Source organism: Chelonoidis abingdonii, chromosome 6, assembly GCF_003597395.2.
Source record: "Chelonoidis abingdonii isolate Lonesome George chromosome 6, CheloAbing_2.0, whole genome shotgun sequence".
In the NCBI taxonomy this organism is placed as follows: Eukaryota; Metazoa; Chordata; order Testudines; family Testudinidae; genus Chelonoidis; species Chelonoidis abingdonii.
The window spans coordinates 63,451,968-63,464,835 of NC_133774.1; the positions used below are offsets into that span (position 1 = coordinate 63,451,968).

General features: G+C 43.1%; 1 protein-coding gene across 10 annotated transcripts in view; it reads left to right on the forward strand.

Moving 5' to 3' along the window:
• The window catches only part of CAST (calpastatin), a 107,109-nt gene that overhangs the window by 66,162 nt on the left and 28,079 nt on the right, over positions 1–12,868 (forward strand). For all 10 annotated transcript variants that reach the window (XM_032798680.2, XM_032798681.2, XM_032798684.2 and 7 more), the window contains 8 exons: positions 1,165–1,260; positions 1,362–1,457; positions 2,140–2,241; positions 4,174–4,257; positions 5,831–5,878; positions 8,463–8,567; positions 8,861–8,962; positions 10,463–10,564. In XM_032798680.2, coding sequence (XP_032654571.1) covers positions 1,165–1,260; positions 1,362–1,457; positions 2,140–2,241; positions 4,174–4,257; positions 5,831–5,878; positions 8,463–8,567; positions 8,861–8,962; positions 10,463–10,564 — 735 coding nt within the window. The remainder of the gene's footprint in view (positions 1–1,164; positions 1,261–1,361; positions 1,458–2,139; positions 2,242–4,173; positions 4,258–5,830; positions 5,879–8,462; positions 8,568–8,860; positions 8,963–10,462; positions 10,565–12,868) is intronic.

Sequence of the window (12,868 nt, forward strand, 5' to 3'; positions counted from 1 at the left end):
ATCCGGTTTTTGGGAAAGTTCTAATTAACTTCTTCTGACATCAGAAAATGCCAAATTCCAAGAGGTGCTGACCACATGCAGTTCTGTTGAAGTCAATGGAAAGCTTCTGGAGTTTTCGCACAGAATTTTTAATTAACATAGATAGTCTTAGAAAACTGAAAGAAGTTGAAACAACTAAACCAAATACTTTTGAGAAATTTAACCTGATAATATTAGACTAGCTATTGACAGTTATGGATGCAGGAATCCTTGAGTACTTTGTGTGGCAAAGAATGCTTAAATCTGTGTGCTTAGCATGGTCATAAGAACAGCCATACTGGATCAGACCATCTAGCTCAGTATCTTGTCTTTTGACAGTGGGCAATGCCAGGTGGTTCAGAAGCAATGAACAGACCAGGTAATCATCAAGTGATCCATCCAAGTTGCCCATTCCCAGCTTCTGGAAAACAGAGGGTAGGGACACCATCCCAGCTAATAGCCATTGATGGTCCAATCCTCCATGAATTTATCTAGTTCTTTTTAAAACCGTGTTATAGTCTTGGCCTTCGCAACATCTGCTGACAAAAAGTTCCACAGGTGGACTGTCATTCCTTTAGACTAGAGCAGGGATCAGCAACTTTTGGCACGCGACCTGTCAGGGAAATCTGCTGGCAGACTGGGATGGTTTGTTTACCTGCAGCATCCACAGGTTCGGCCAATAGCAGCTCCCACTGGCCGTGGTTTGCTGTTTTGGGCCAATGGGGCCTGCAGGAAGTGGTGTGGTCCGAGGGATGTGCTCTCTGCCGCTTTCCACAGCCCCCATTGGCCTGGAACAGCGAACCGCGGCCAGTGGGAGCTGCGATCTGCTGAATCTGCAGATGCTGCAGGTAAACAAACTGTCCTGGCCTGCCAGCAGATTTCCCTCATGGGCCACGTGCCAAAGGTTGCCGATCACTGGACTAGGGTTTGATTTCACTGTAAGTTTTCACCTAAAAGAAAACAGAAGGCTGCATTTTGATGTGACGTTTAGGGGTGTTTTCTTTCTGAGACAAAAGTATAACAGTGACCCCTTAAATACATATTGCTACTTCAGTAAGCACACAGCGCACATGAATTATAAACTAGGTTTTGACAGCCCTTGACCTTTGTATGTTAACCATAATCTACTATGCAATTTCTGTTTAGAAACCAGTGACAGAAGATGATATTGCAGATGCTTTGTCGTCTGATTTTACCTGCAGTACTTTTACTCCTGGAGAGGAGAAGATAACTCTTAAAGAGGTATTAATTTTGCCAACTGAGAATTTTTTAACTTTACCTTTTTTACACTTTTTGCAAATTTTCCCAGTAACCAAATGTTTCATTTTCTCCTTACATAACAGAAGCCAACAGCAGAAGGAGAAATTGTACAAGCACAGTCAACAAGTTCAGTCAGGAGTTCAGCTCCTCCTAAGGAGAAGAAACCAAAACTGGAAGAGGTATAGATACTCTCTTTTTTGACTAATTTAATTATTATATCATCTGTATTTAACATACTTCATGCCAAAATGTGGGCTTGATCTTGCAAGACGTTGAACATCCTCAGCTTCAGTTGAAATTCTGTTGAACATATTAAGTACAACGGGAATTGCAAGTGCTAAGAGCCTCTCAGAAGGTGTTCTCTGCATGTTATAGGATTGGGCCTGCGAGGGTCAAATAATTGTGCTTATGGAGTCTACTGCAGGGCTCCCATAGGCCCAGTAAACATAGTGTGAGAGCTGGTTACAAAAATAAGCTTGGTTTTTTTTAGTTGTGTGGGATGCTTTTAATATCAGGATAATTTCATGTCCTTGTATTCATAAAACTGACCTTTCCTTCTCATATCTGGAGAGAGAATGTAATGTAGTGTTTGGGTCTCTGCTTTCCTGTCTTTGAAGAAGTTTTTAGTTTGATTAAAAGCTGCTGGTGTGATCAGAGTTTGCCGTCTGCTGCCCTCTCATGTTAAAGAAATGTGGTGAAGCAGAGCAGAAATTAAAAATGCCGTTTTATCTTTTTTTGAGCTCACACATACTAGCATGCTGCTTAGCTCCCTGCAGAGTATAGAGGAAGACGCACGTAAAGTAAACCCTGTGCCTTTTTATGAATAATCACAATCTGATTTGCACATTTTTTTTAATCTAGGCAGCAATAAGTGATGATGCACTAGATGCCCTTGCTGATACTCTCGGTGCACCAGAACCTGAACACAAAGAAGATGTATCTTCCCTTGTAGAAGTCTCAGAGGTATAATTAAATGTATATTGTATCAGCTCCTCAAACTCCATTTTTCTAGATGTTGTACAAATGCATAAGAGGAGAATAATGCATACCCCAAAGAACTTACTTATGTAGACTGTCGGCCCTTCATCAGTTAAGACTGAGCCAATCACAACATGTCTTCCAGTCTTCTCTCACTCTGGCTATCCTTCGCTTGGCTTGTCCATATCTCCTTGTTAGGAAATCATCCCACCTCTTTGGAGGCTGACTGCGTGCCCGTTTCAGTTCTCGCCGATACCACTCAGATATAGCTGCAGTCCATCTGTTGTCACTGAATCAGGCCACATGTCCCTCCCACCACATTTTGTTGAGCCTGCTTTCAACAACATCTCACACTCCAGACTGCTGCCTAATTCTTTCAGTAGGGATGTGATCGCAGAGCGAAATGCCCAAAAATGTTCGTTCCATCGCCCTCTGTGTGACAGACAATTGATGTTCTTCAGTCTTTGTCAGTGACCATGTTTAGCTGCCATATAGCATTGCTGGAAGCACGGTTGAGTTAAAAAGATTTGCACGAGTTGTTTTGCTGATGTTTCCTTGGAGGATGTCCCTGATGTCGTTGAATGCGCACCATCCAGCTTTTTTTCTGAACGACAGTTCGCCTTTCTGGTCATGGTGCATGTTGACCTCCTGGCCCAAATAAACGTATTTGTCGACCTCTTGGACCTACTCTCCTCCAAGAGTTATTTGGGTTCTTGGCAGAATATCTGATCTCGTATATTTTGTTTTTGACTGGTTCATTTTTTAATCCAACTTGACTACTTTTCACGTTCAGTTCTTTAAGCATGCTCTCAAGCTAGACTCTATTATCAGCTATCAGCACTATATCACTATAAGATATAGATCACTATAAGAACTTACTTAAGCGACAAAAAACAGACAAAGGGAGTAGAAATGGGATACAGCCTACCAGAGAAGGGGACAAAGTAATGACTGGTGTGCTTCTTGTCAGTTACACTTGAATATATTTCTAACCATTCTTTTCTCTGACTATTTTTCCCTTTAACTCTAGTTGTTGGGTTTAGGGTGGGAAGGGGGGAGTTACAATTAATAGCATTTTCTCTTGTAAATAGTTTGTCTGTCTGACTTTTTTCCTGTTGTTTTCGTATTTAGCCTGAATCTCTTCAGTGTCTCTTAACTTTAGTGCTCATTTGGTATTTATTCCTTTTTATGTTTTGAGTTTTATCTTTACATCTAACACCACTCGCCTATTAGCTTTACATTATTTTATCCCTTCTCCATATTCAGTAAGTGCACAAAGCAGGGGAGTGACGGAAAGGCAATGGAAAATTTAGTTGCTGTTGAAGGTGTCTGGAGTGCCTGTGCTAGTTCTGAACTTGATAGAAGGCATGATGTGACATCAGAAGAGCTGACTGGCAGGAGAGTCTAGAGTCATTGTGGGAGGGCCTCTAGAAGAACTGAGTGTTTTGGAGCTTGTGGAAGGACTCTGGAGTCATTAAGGGGTGCACTGCTGGGACTCCATGTCCCCAGGTGGTTGTTCAGTGGAGAAGGGGATACAGTCCTACTCACCCTTCATCTCTTTCTGCTGCTGCTGATGTGGCCAGGGTGGTGGAGGCTGCCAGGAGAATTGGGAGCTTTGTACTGTGCCCCCTGAAGGCCTGTTGAGGCAGTGGCCAGGGACATTTATGTCTTTGCTCTGTGTCTTTGGGTTGTGTTTGAAGTGTAACACTACACTAGTGTTAATTTCAAAACAATGGGTTTTTTTAACCTAAATTTGGCATGAATAGAACATAAAGACCATCAAAGCATAGAATGGCTTAATCTGACTTTAGTACCTTTTAGAAAATTTAGATTGGAATGATCCTCTTTATTGAAAAGGGACTGTTGGTGTTTTTTCCTGGAATTTCTGTTCATCTGTATTTGTATCCTTTTCTTCAGGCAAAAGTTGAAGAGAAAAAAATAAACAAGGCTGGTGAACGTGATGATACAATCCCTCCAGAATACAGATTGAAACCAGCAATGGTAATTTTTCATCTCTACTTTCCTCATATAAATTATAGGTGCCTGACTAGCTCGGTGGTTGTGTCACAGGCAGGCAATGAAGTTGGGGAAAGTAAAAAGTGGTGGAACTCTATTAATGACTAACTCTGAATGCACCTTGCCTGGATGGCTCCTGTATCCCCCCTAACCCTTTCCCCTTCCTTGAGGGTTCACTTAGAACTCTCCGCTGTCCCTCAGAGTAAAGTGATGGATGTTGAGGAAAGGAACATGTAGACTTGCAAACAATATTGGCATTTATTTGGAATAGTTTCTCATGGAAAGTGGCAGAAGCACCATTTTATAACCAGACGTGTCACTTATATCTATAAATAAATATGTCTGTGGAGCTCATTCATGTAGTATGAGGTCCTGACAAACACAATAGAGAAATATTATCCACATTTTACTGATGGGCGCGCACAGAAAAGGAGAGGTGTTCAAAATTGTCAATATTGATGCAGTTAACAATGTATACATTTCAACTCTCATCATTAGATTTCAGTAGTAGTGCATTCCATTTTGAATGGAGCAGTTTTTTTTACCTCTCAGAGACTTTCAGTGTGTCTAATTGCAGACCTGGGAAGCTGACCTAAATAAGTTGACGTTCAGAAGATTTTCTTCAGAGCCACAAAGACTACAAAGTTAGGACCTATCTTACTATTGAGTTATCGCTTGTTCTAAATTGATTCTGAGTTAATCCAACATAAACCTGAAGTAGTGCAGTGGTGACTGGCCTCAGGGCTAGATTCTCAGCAGTGTTCTGGCTCCTTTTTGCCACTCAGGTCTTGCAGCAGTATCTGACCAGCTGAGAATTCCCCTGATATGTGGGTTCTTTCAGATGATGCAGTGCCAGTACACCCGGGTTCCTATGTCACCCCTTCCCTGGCCTAGGTGTCTGTGTTTGAATGGGGCGTAATATGTCAGTGATGTGGCCAAAATGAGATGTGTTCCTACTTTCCCCACTTGGCATATAGTTCCTTGAAGACCATTGCCAGCTGTTGTTTGGTTAGGTCTGCTCTAACCTACAGTGGTCCTGTAGCCAGCACATATGGGCCCTGAGACTCAGGAAGCCATTACAGGCTCCCAGATGTTCTCCTCTCTGCTGCACTGAGTGAAAAGTTGGTGCAGCAGAGAATCTGGGACTAAATGTTTTCTGTAAATGAAAGCTTAAATGCTGTAGCAGGAATGGCCTGCCAGAATAGTACTGAAATATATTCTGGATCATTTTGTGCCTAGTCACAGTTTCTGTGGCCTCCTTCTGTTGGCAGGTCCCATGGATAGGGGTGAGGAGCAGCAGGTCTCCTCACCACCCTGTACCATAAAATGCTGTGTCCATGGAATTCTGTATTGTTAGTGCATGTCATCAAATGTGATATGGCACAGATTTTGCTTAATGTGTATTTTCATTTGTTTTCTTTAATTCCTGGGGGTGTACTTGTTTAGATACCTTTCCCATTGCAAATAGCTTAAACTTGCAATTGTTTGCTGGCATGGAAGCCATGTTCTGTAATAATAGAAAAAAACTAACAACAATATTTATGTTTTTCCCTTGCAGGATAAAGATGGAAAACCATTAGTGCCAAAACCTGAAGAAAAGCCTAAGGTTAGAAAAGTAACAGTATTATACGATTGTCACTAGATATCCTGGTGGTTTCCTGTTGGTTGGTTTTGTTTTTCCTTTTTGTCCTCTATTGTCCTATGTTCTTAGTATAACTACACAGTCTTGGTCCCTATTTATAGATGCACTTGTTTACACACTGTATAAGTGTAACTGATTTTTTACTTTTTAGCCCTCTGTCTCTGATATTGAAGTTGAATATTATTGTTCTGTAGGTGGATCATGTGAATGTTTGAGTAATACTGAAATGCTTCGCAGTTCTGAGCAACTACATCTGTATTCCCCCTTTTACTGTGGTCCGCCAATGGCACCCACTCTAGGCTCCACAGAGGTGCCTCAGGTGTCATGTCTCTCTTGGGTGGAGACATACGTCTCTCTCCCTCCTGACCAGGCTGGGATATTTCCAGGCTGCAGAGTCCCTTGACTATGGGCTGGTCTACACTACGGGATAAAATCGATTTTAGATACGCAATTTCAGCTACGTGAATAACGTAGCTGAAGTCGAATATCTAAAATCGATTTACTCACCCGTCTTCACCGCGCGGGATCGATGTCCGCGGCTCGCCATGTTGATTCCAGAACTCCGTCGGGGTTGGTGGAGTTCCGGAATCGATATAAGCACTCTCAGGGATCGATATATCCCGTCTAGATTAGACGCGATATATCGATCCCAGAGCAATCGATTTTAACGCGCCGATACGGCGCGTAGTATCGACGTACCCTATACTGTGATATCCCCAGTTTGAGCAGGCTTCTTTTGCCTTCTCTTCAAAGATGATACACAATGTAATAGCCGGAGGTATAAGTTACCACACAGCTCTTTCTGAGTAAGCATATTTATTCTTAAGATAAAAGAAATGCAGACAAAACATAAAAAAAATGAAAGAACCTACATGCGTGCTAATAAATGTTGATACCATATTCCTCCCATTACCAATACATGACCTGTACTTGAAACATTGTAATACACCGCTACCCCGATATAAAGCGACCTGATATATAACACAGGTTCACATACAAGGTGGTAAAGCTCTGACACGCTGCTCTGAGCAGCATGTTAAGGTTGCTGGACCAGGCCAGGGCCGAGGGATTCGATAAGGGGCAGAGGGTCTCGGGGGCGGTCAGGGGCTCGCCCCTAGGGTCTGGGGGGCAGGAGCTATGGGAGGGCACTCTTGCGGGTCCTGCAGACCCAGAGTGGCCTGGGGGATTAGTAGGGGGCCAGGAGCTTTCTTTACCCCGACCCCAGCTGTGTCGCTCGAGGCTTGAGGGAAAGGATTCCCCACCCCTGCACTCAACAGCAGTGGTGGAAGCGGAGTAGCTCACCCCCAGCCCGCTCCACTCCGCCAGCTCCCAGCTGCAGCATTCCGCTTCCCGCCTCAGGTGAGTGTGGAGGGCATCCTTTCCCCAACTTCCCCACACTCACCTGTGGCAGGAAGCGAAGTGCCGCAGCTGGGAGGTGGCAGAGTGGAGCAGGCTGGGGTCCGCTTCCCGCCACTGGTGAGTACTTGGGGTGTCCTTTCCCCAACCTCCCCGCACTCACCGGCGGCGGGAAGCAGAGCAGTCCAGCCCTAGCCAGCTCCACTCCGCCAGCTCTCAGACGTGGTGCTCCACTTCCCGCCACAGATGAGTGTAGGGCCTTTCCCCAGCCACCCCCCAGCGACACGCGCTCACTGGGGGCAGAAAGTGGAGCACTGCGGCTGGGAGGTGGCGGCATGGAGCTGGCTGGGGCCAGTCTGCTCCACTTCCTGCCAGTGCCGGTGGGAGGGTGGATAGGGGTTGGAGCAGTTGGGACAGGGAGCAGGGGGGCTGGGTGGGATCCTGGGGGTGATTAGGGTGGAGGTCTCTGGAGGGGGTGGTCAGGGACCAAGGAACGGGGAGAAGGGAGGCAAAGCAAGTTTGATATAACGCGGTGAGATTTTTTGTCTCCCGTGGACTGCGTTCTGTCGGGGTAGAGGTGTAGTATACTGTCATACTAAATGTTAGGCCTAATCTACACTCAATGTAGGTACAGCATCAGGTGTGTGAAAAATTCACCCCCCTGAGCACCATAGCTGCGCTGACCTAACTCCCAGTGTAGATGCAGCTAGGGTGATGGAAGAATGATTCCGTTGACCCTGCTACTATCACTCAGGGAAATACTGTTTCTACAGCAATGGAAAAATGCCTTCCCTCACCATAAGCTGCACCTATGCTACCAGGTTATGCTGGCAAAGCTACATTACTGTAGCTATGTCAGTATAGACTGCACAGAGTAGACATAGCCTCAGTAATTTATGCTATTGCTTTTAAAAGCTTAGAATCCTCTCATGAAATAAGTTATACTTTGCTTTTTAGTAACACTGTAAACTATTTTTAAAATGGAATGCTATTCCAGTAAAAATCATTTTTAATTACAAAACTGGACAAATTCTAGAAAGGATTTTCTCAATAAATATTTATTAACTATGCATAATAGTATATTTTAAAATTTAAAAGGAGCTGACCAAGCAAGTTAATTTAGAATTTTTGTAAAATAAAAACAATTGTATCAGACACTCTGTACCACATTTGTGTCCATTTTGTATTGCAGCCTGTAAGTGAATCTGATCTTATTGATGAATTTTCAAAAGACTTTGTCTGTCCTGTGCCACCTGCAGCCGATTCTAAACCATCTAAACCCACCGACACATCCAAAGTAAGTAAGTCGTCTTTGATCTTAAGTAAAAAAAAAATCTTCTTAATATTCAGTGTTCAATTTCGCTGTCACTGGACAATTTTAGGATAGAGGAACACTTAAAAAAAAAAGTCCATGGTTCTCTGGTTTCTGTGTCCCATAATATTCTCTTCCCAGAAATCTCATTTTTATTTTCTCCGTGAGCTGTTCTCTGTTGCATTCTGTTAAAAGGTTTATATCTCCATGTTCTTTCTGATTTTCGTTGCTTTGTGCTTCAATGCATTAATAAAGTTCACTGCATTTGTTTCTTTCAGAAACCTGCAGTTACTGCACCTGCAAAGGCTTCTGCGGAGGAAGTTGTCTCCTCTGCTGCAGTTTCTACTGTGCAATCATCAGCTCCATCAACTACTACTTCAGTGAGTAACCTGTAGAGAATTGGAATTGGTGCTAAAGTAAAAACTCAAAGCTGTTCTGTGAAAAGTTAGAGAAGTATGGCTTTGTGGGATACTATTGCAGACTTCACAGTCAAGCACGTCAGAATAATCTCGTCATGGCTTATCTGTATGATATAGATTGAATTTCTGAAGGGATACCTGTGATTTGAACTCTTGTGATGTCCCCTGGCATTTTTTCTTGAAACAGACAGTTGTTTCGCTATGCTTGAGAGTATGTGCTTCAAATGCTTTCCTAAATTCTTTTTAAGATGATGCTGTTTATGAACTTTTTATTGCCAGTAAAGATAAACATAATAAAACATTTTATGAAAAAAAACTGCCATCCTATGTATTTGGGAAGACTATATTACTGGCAGACCTCCCTACCTCTGTGGTCATGGAGTATATAAATCAAAACTTGTGGAAGTGTCTAGTTGTTAATCATGTCTACCTAGAGAACACTCTGCCAAAGTCCTAAAGGATCTGTGCTGCAGTGACACACTTTAGGGGGAGAGGCAATTTATAATTAGAGCCATACCAAATTCTCAGTCCATTTTGGTAAATTCTATGTTCATAGAATTTTAAAAATGTCAAATTTCATTGTTTCAGATATTTAAATTTGAAATTTCATGGTATTGTAACTGTAGGGGTCCCAACCCAAATTGAGGTTGGAGGTTGCAAGACTAGTGTAGGTTGCAGTATTGACATCCTTACTTCTGCGCTGCTGCTGGCAGCGGTACTGCCTTCAGAGCTGGGCTCCAAGCCAGCGGCCGTGGAGGTTCCTGCAACTGGGGGAGGTTCCCAGAGGTGGGTCTGACCTGGCCCTGGGAGTGGCCCAGGCAGAGGAAGAAGTTGTTCCAGCTAGGTTGGGACTAGCAACTAGAGCCCAGCATATGGTAGCAGTCCCCAGCTGGGGTGCCTCAACCCATCCCCAGCTCTGGAACCAGCGCTTGGGGGCTAAAAGGGTCTTGGGCTGTCTGTGTGTGGCGGGATTTGAGAGCACAGTGCCCCCCAACCATGGCACCCTGGGCGATCACACACCTGTAAGGCCAGCCCAAAAGTGACAACCTCCCCCCCATACCATGCCATCCTTGCTTTTGTGCTGCTGCTGGTGGTGGTGCTGCCATCAGAACTGGGCACCTGGCCAGAAGCTGCCGCTCTCCGGCTGCTCAGCTCTGAAGGCAACACAGAAGTAAGTGGCAATCCCGTGACCCTCCTATAATAGCCAGATATCACAGGGAGACCAGATTTCATAGTCCATGATGCATTTTTCGTGGCCAAGAATTTGGTAGGGCCCTATTTATAATTTTTAAGTTTATTAGTATGGATAGTTGTATCTTCTTGAGTTTTGCATATATGTTGGTTGCGAAGTAAAATTGTGTTTATAATCTATGGTTTAGAAGTTCTGAATACATTTCTTCAAAAACAGCTTAATGTCAATAAAACTGCAGTTGTGTCTAATAACATCTAATGCTTTTGTAGGCTGGACATGCCTCAGATGAGGCAGTGGAAGCCTTGTGTGGTAGTCTAGGAAAGAGAGAGCCTGACCCAGAAGAAAACAAATCTACTGTGGATAAAGTGAAGGTATTAAAATAGCCAGGCCTTCAAAAAACACTTTGTAAAAGTAGTTATCCTGAGTTATGTTGTAAACCATTTTACAGTGGGTCATATTTTGCCATCTATTTTTAAGCAGAACTTCCTGTTTAAACCAATAGAGGGAATTCAGTTTAGAAACTTGTGAAGGGATCCTTAGGATGCAATGTGGACTGTGGGACTGCTGAGCCTTCCAAACCCATCAGCCTAGGCTGTCTGTCACACTGATGCTGGTGTCTAGTTACAAGTCTCTGTTAGGCACTGCACTTACACAGCCATCCACAGGCAGAGACACGCCCAATTATGTTACATGAATGATCTCCCAGCCACTCATGAACCATCAATAGAGAGGCTTCAGCCAATTCCCTCCAGTTCCCCAGCCTTGCACCCCAGAAATACCTTGTCTTGCATTCCTCAAGGGTCCCTTGGACAGTGCAAACTCATTAATAAGTTCACCACATGTTCACAGGAAAGTGGACAAGCACCAGCTTTTGTAACCTGAGCTGAGATTCCTCAAGCACTTCAACTAAAAGCACACTGTTTTAGGAAAAATATAAAATGGATTTATTAACTACAGAAAGATAGATATTAAGTAGCAGGCATAGAGATCAAAGTTGGTTACCTAAGAAATAGAACTAAATTTGCAGTCTTAATTCTAATTTAAACAGAGCAGCAAGATTTGAATCCGTCTCCCACCCTAGATGGCACAGGCAGCTTACAGTTCCTCAATACACAGACTGGTGCCAGGCTGAAAGAGGGTCCAATCTCCCTAGTTCAAAGTCAGTGTCTTCCAGATGATCTTTCAGGTGTTGAGATGTGGGGGGAAGAGGCTAAGCAATGATGTCTTTACCATAGACCTTAGTCCAGGGATCGGCAACCTTTCAGAAGTGGTGTGCCAAGTCTTCATTTATTCACTCTACTTTAAGGTTTCACATGCCAGTAATGCATTTTCATGTGCCAGTAATGCATTTTAATGTTTTTAGACAGTCTCTTTTTATAAGTCTATAATATGTAACTAAACTATTGTATGTAAAGTAAATAAGGTTTTTAAAATGTTTAAGAAGCGTCATTTAAAATTACATTAAAATGCAGAGCCCCCTGGACTGGTGTCCAGGACCCGGGCAGTGTGAGTGCCACTGAAAATCAGCTCTCATGCCACCTTTGGCATACGTGCCACAGGTTGCCTACCCCTGCCTTAGTCCATCCCGTGCTTTGCTGCACATTGGCCCATCCACATTTGCCATCCTTGCCTGTCAACTGCCCTTCTCTCCAAATGTTCTCATTTCATGTTGAGGTGCTTGTTGTTGTTCAGAACTGTTCGTTTCCATGTTATTCGTGGTCTTCCTCTCTTTTTTCTTGCATTTTCTGGTTTTCATTCAAGGGCGGTACTTGGTAAGCATCCTTTTTCCATTCTCAGCACATGTCCCAGCCACTGATGTCTTCTTTTGTAGATTATTTGTGAGAGGGTGCCTTGTCCAGTCATTTTTCTGACTTCTTCATTCATCTTCCTATCGCTCTGTTATTCCCAACATTCTTCTCAGACATTTGTGATGAAATTCATCCAGCTTTTGCGTCTCTCTTCTTGGTAAGTTGCCATGTCCCACTGCTATATGTTGTGATGGCAATAACTATTGCTTTGTACACATTTGGTTTTGTCTTGAGGGAGATGCTTTCTAGTTGCCAGATGATTTTGAGTCTTCCAAATGCAGCATTTGCCCTCTCGATTCTTTTTCTTGTGTCTTCAGAACTAGTGCCATCTTGGTTGATGGTACTTCCAAGATACGTAAAATTGTCTGCCTTCTCCAGTTTCTCTTCTTCAATTTTGATTTCTGTCCCTATATTCCCCATTAACATGACTTTACGTTTCTTTGCCTTGTGCGTCAAACCCATCTTCTCCATTACAAAAATGCTTAAATCAAGTAAAAGAAGTCGTCTGTTGGCATCTTCATTGATAAAAGCGATGTCATCAGCAAAGTCTAGATCAAATAGCCTTGAATTGTTCCATTTTAGGCCATATGTATCACTATCACATTGTTTTAATCCCTAGTCAATGACTAGCATGAACAAAAAGGGAGACAGGACGCACCCCTGCCTTACACCTGTCTTGATGCTGAATGGCTTGCTCAATCCATTTTCCATTTTAATACAGCATTTTGAGTTGGCATAGAATGCCTTCATAATGTTAGTTAATTTGGTTGGATTTCCATATTGTTCCACAATTTCCCCCATTTTTTTTCTCTGTTTACACTAATGAATACCTTTTTGAAAGTCCACAAAATTGGCAAGACTGCCTTG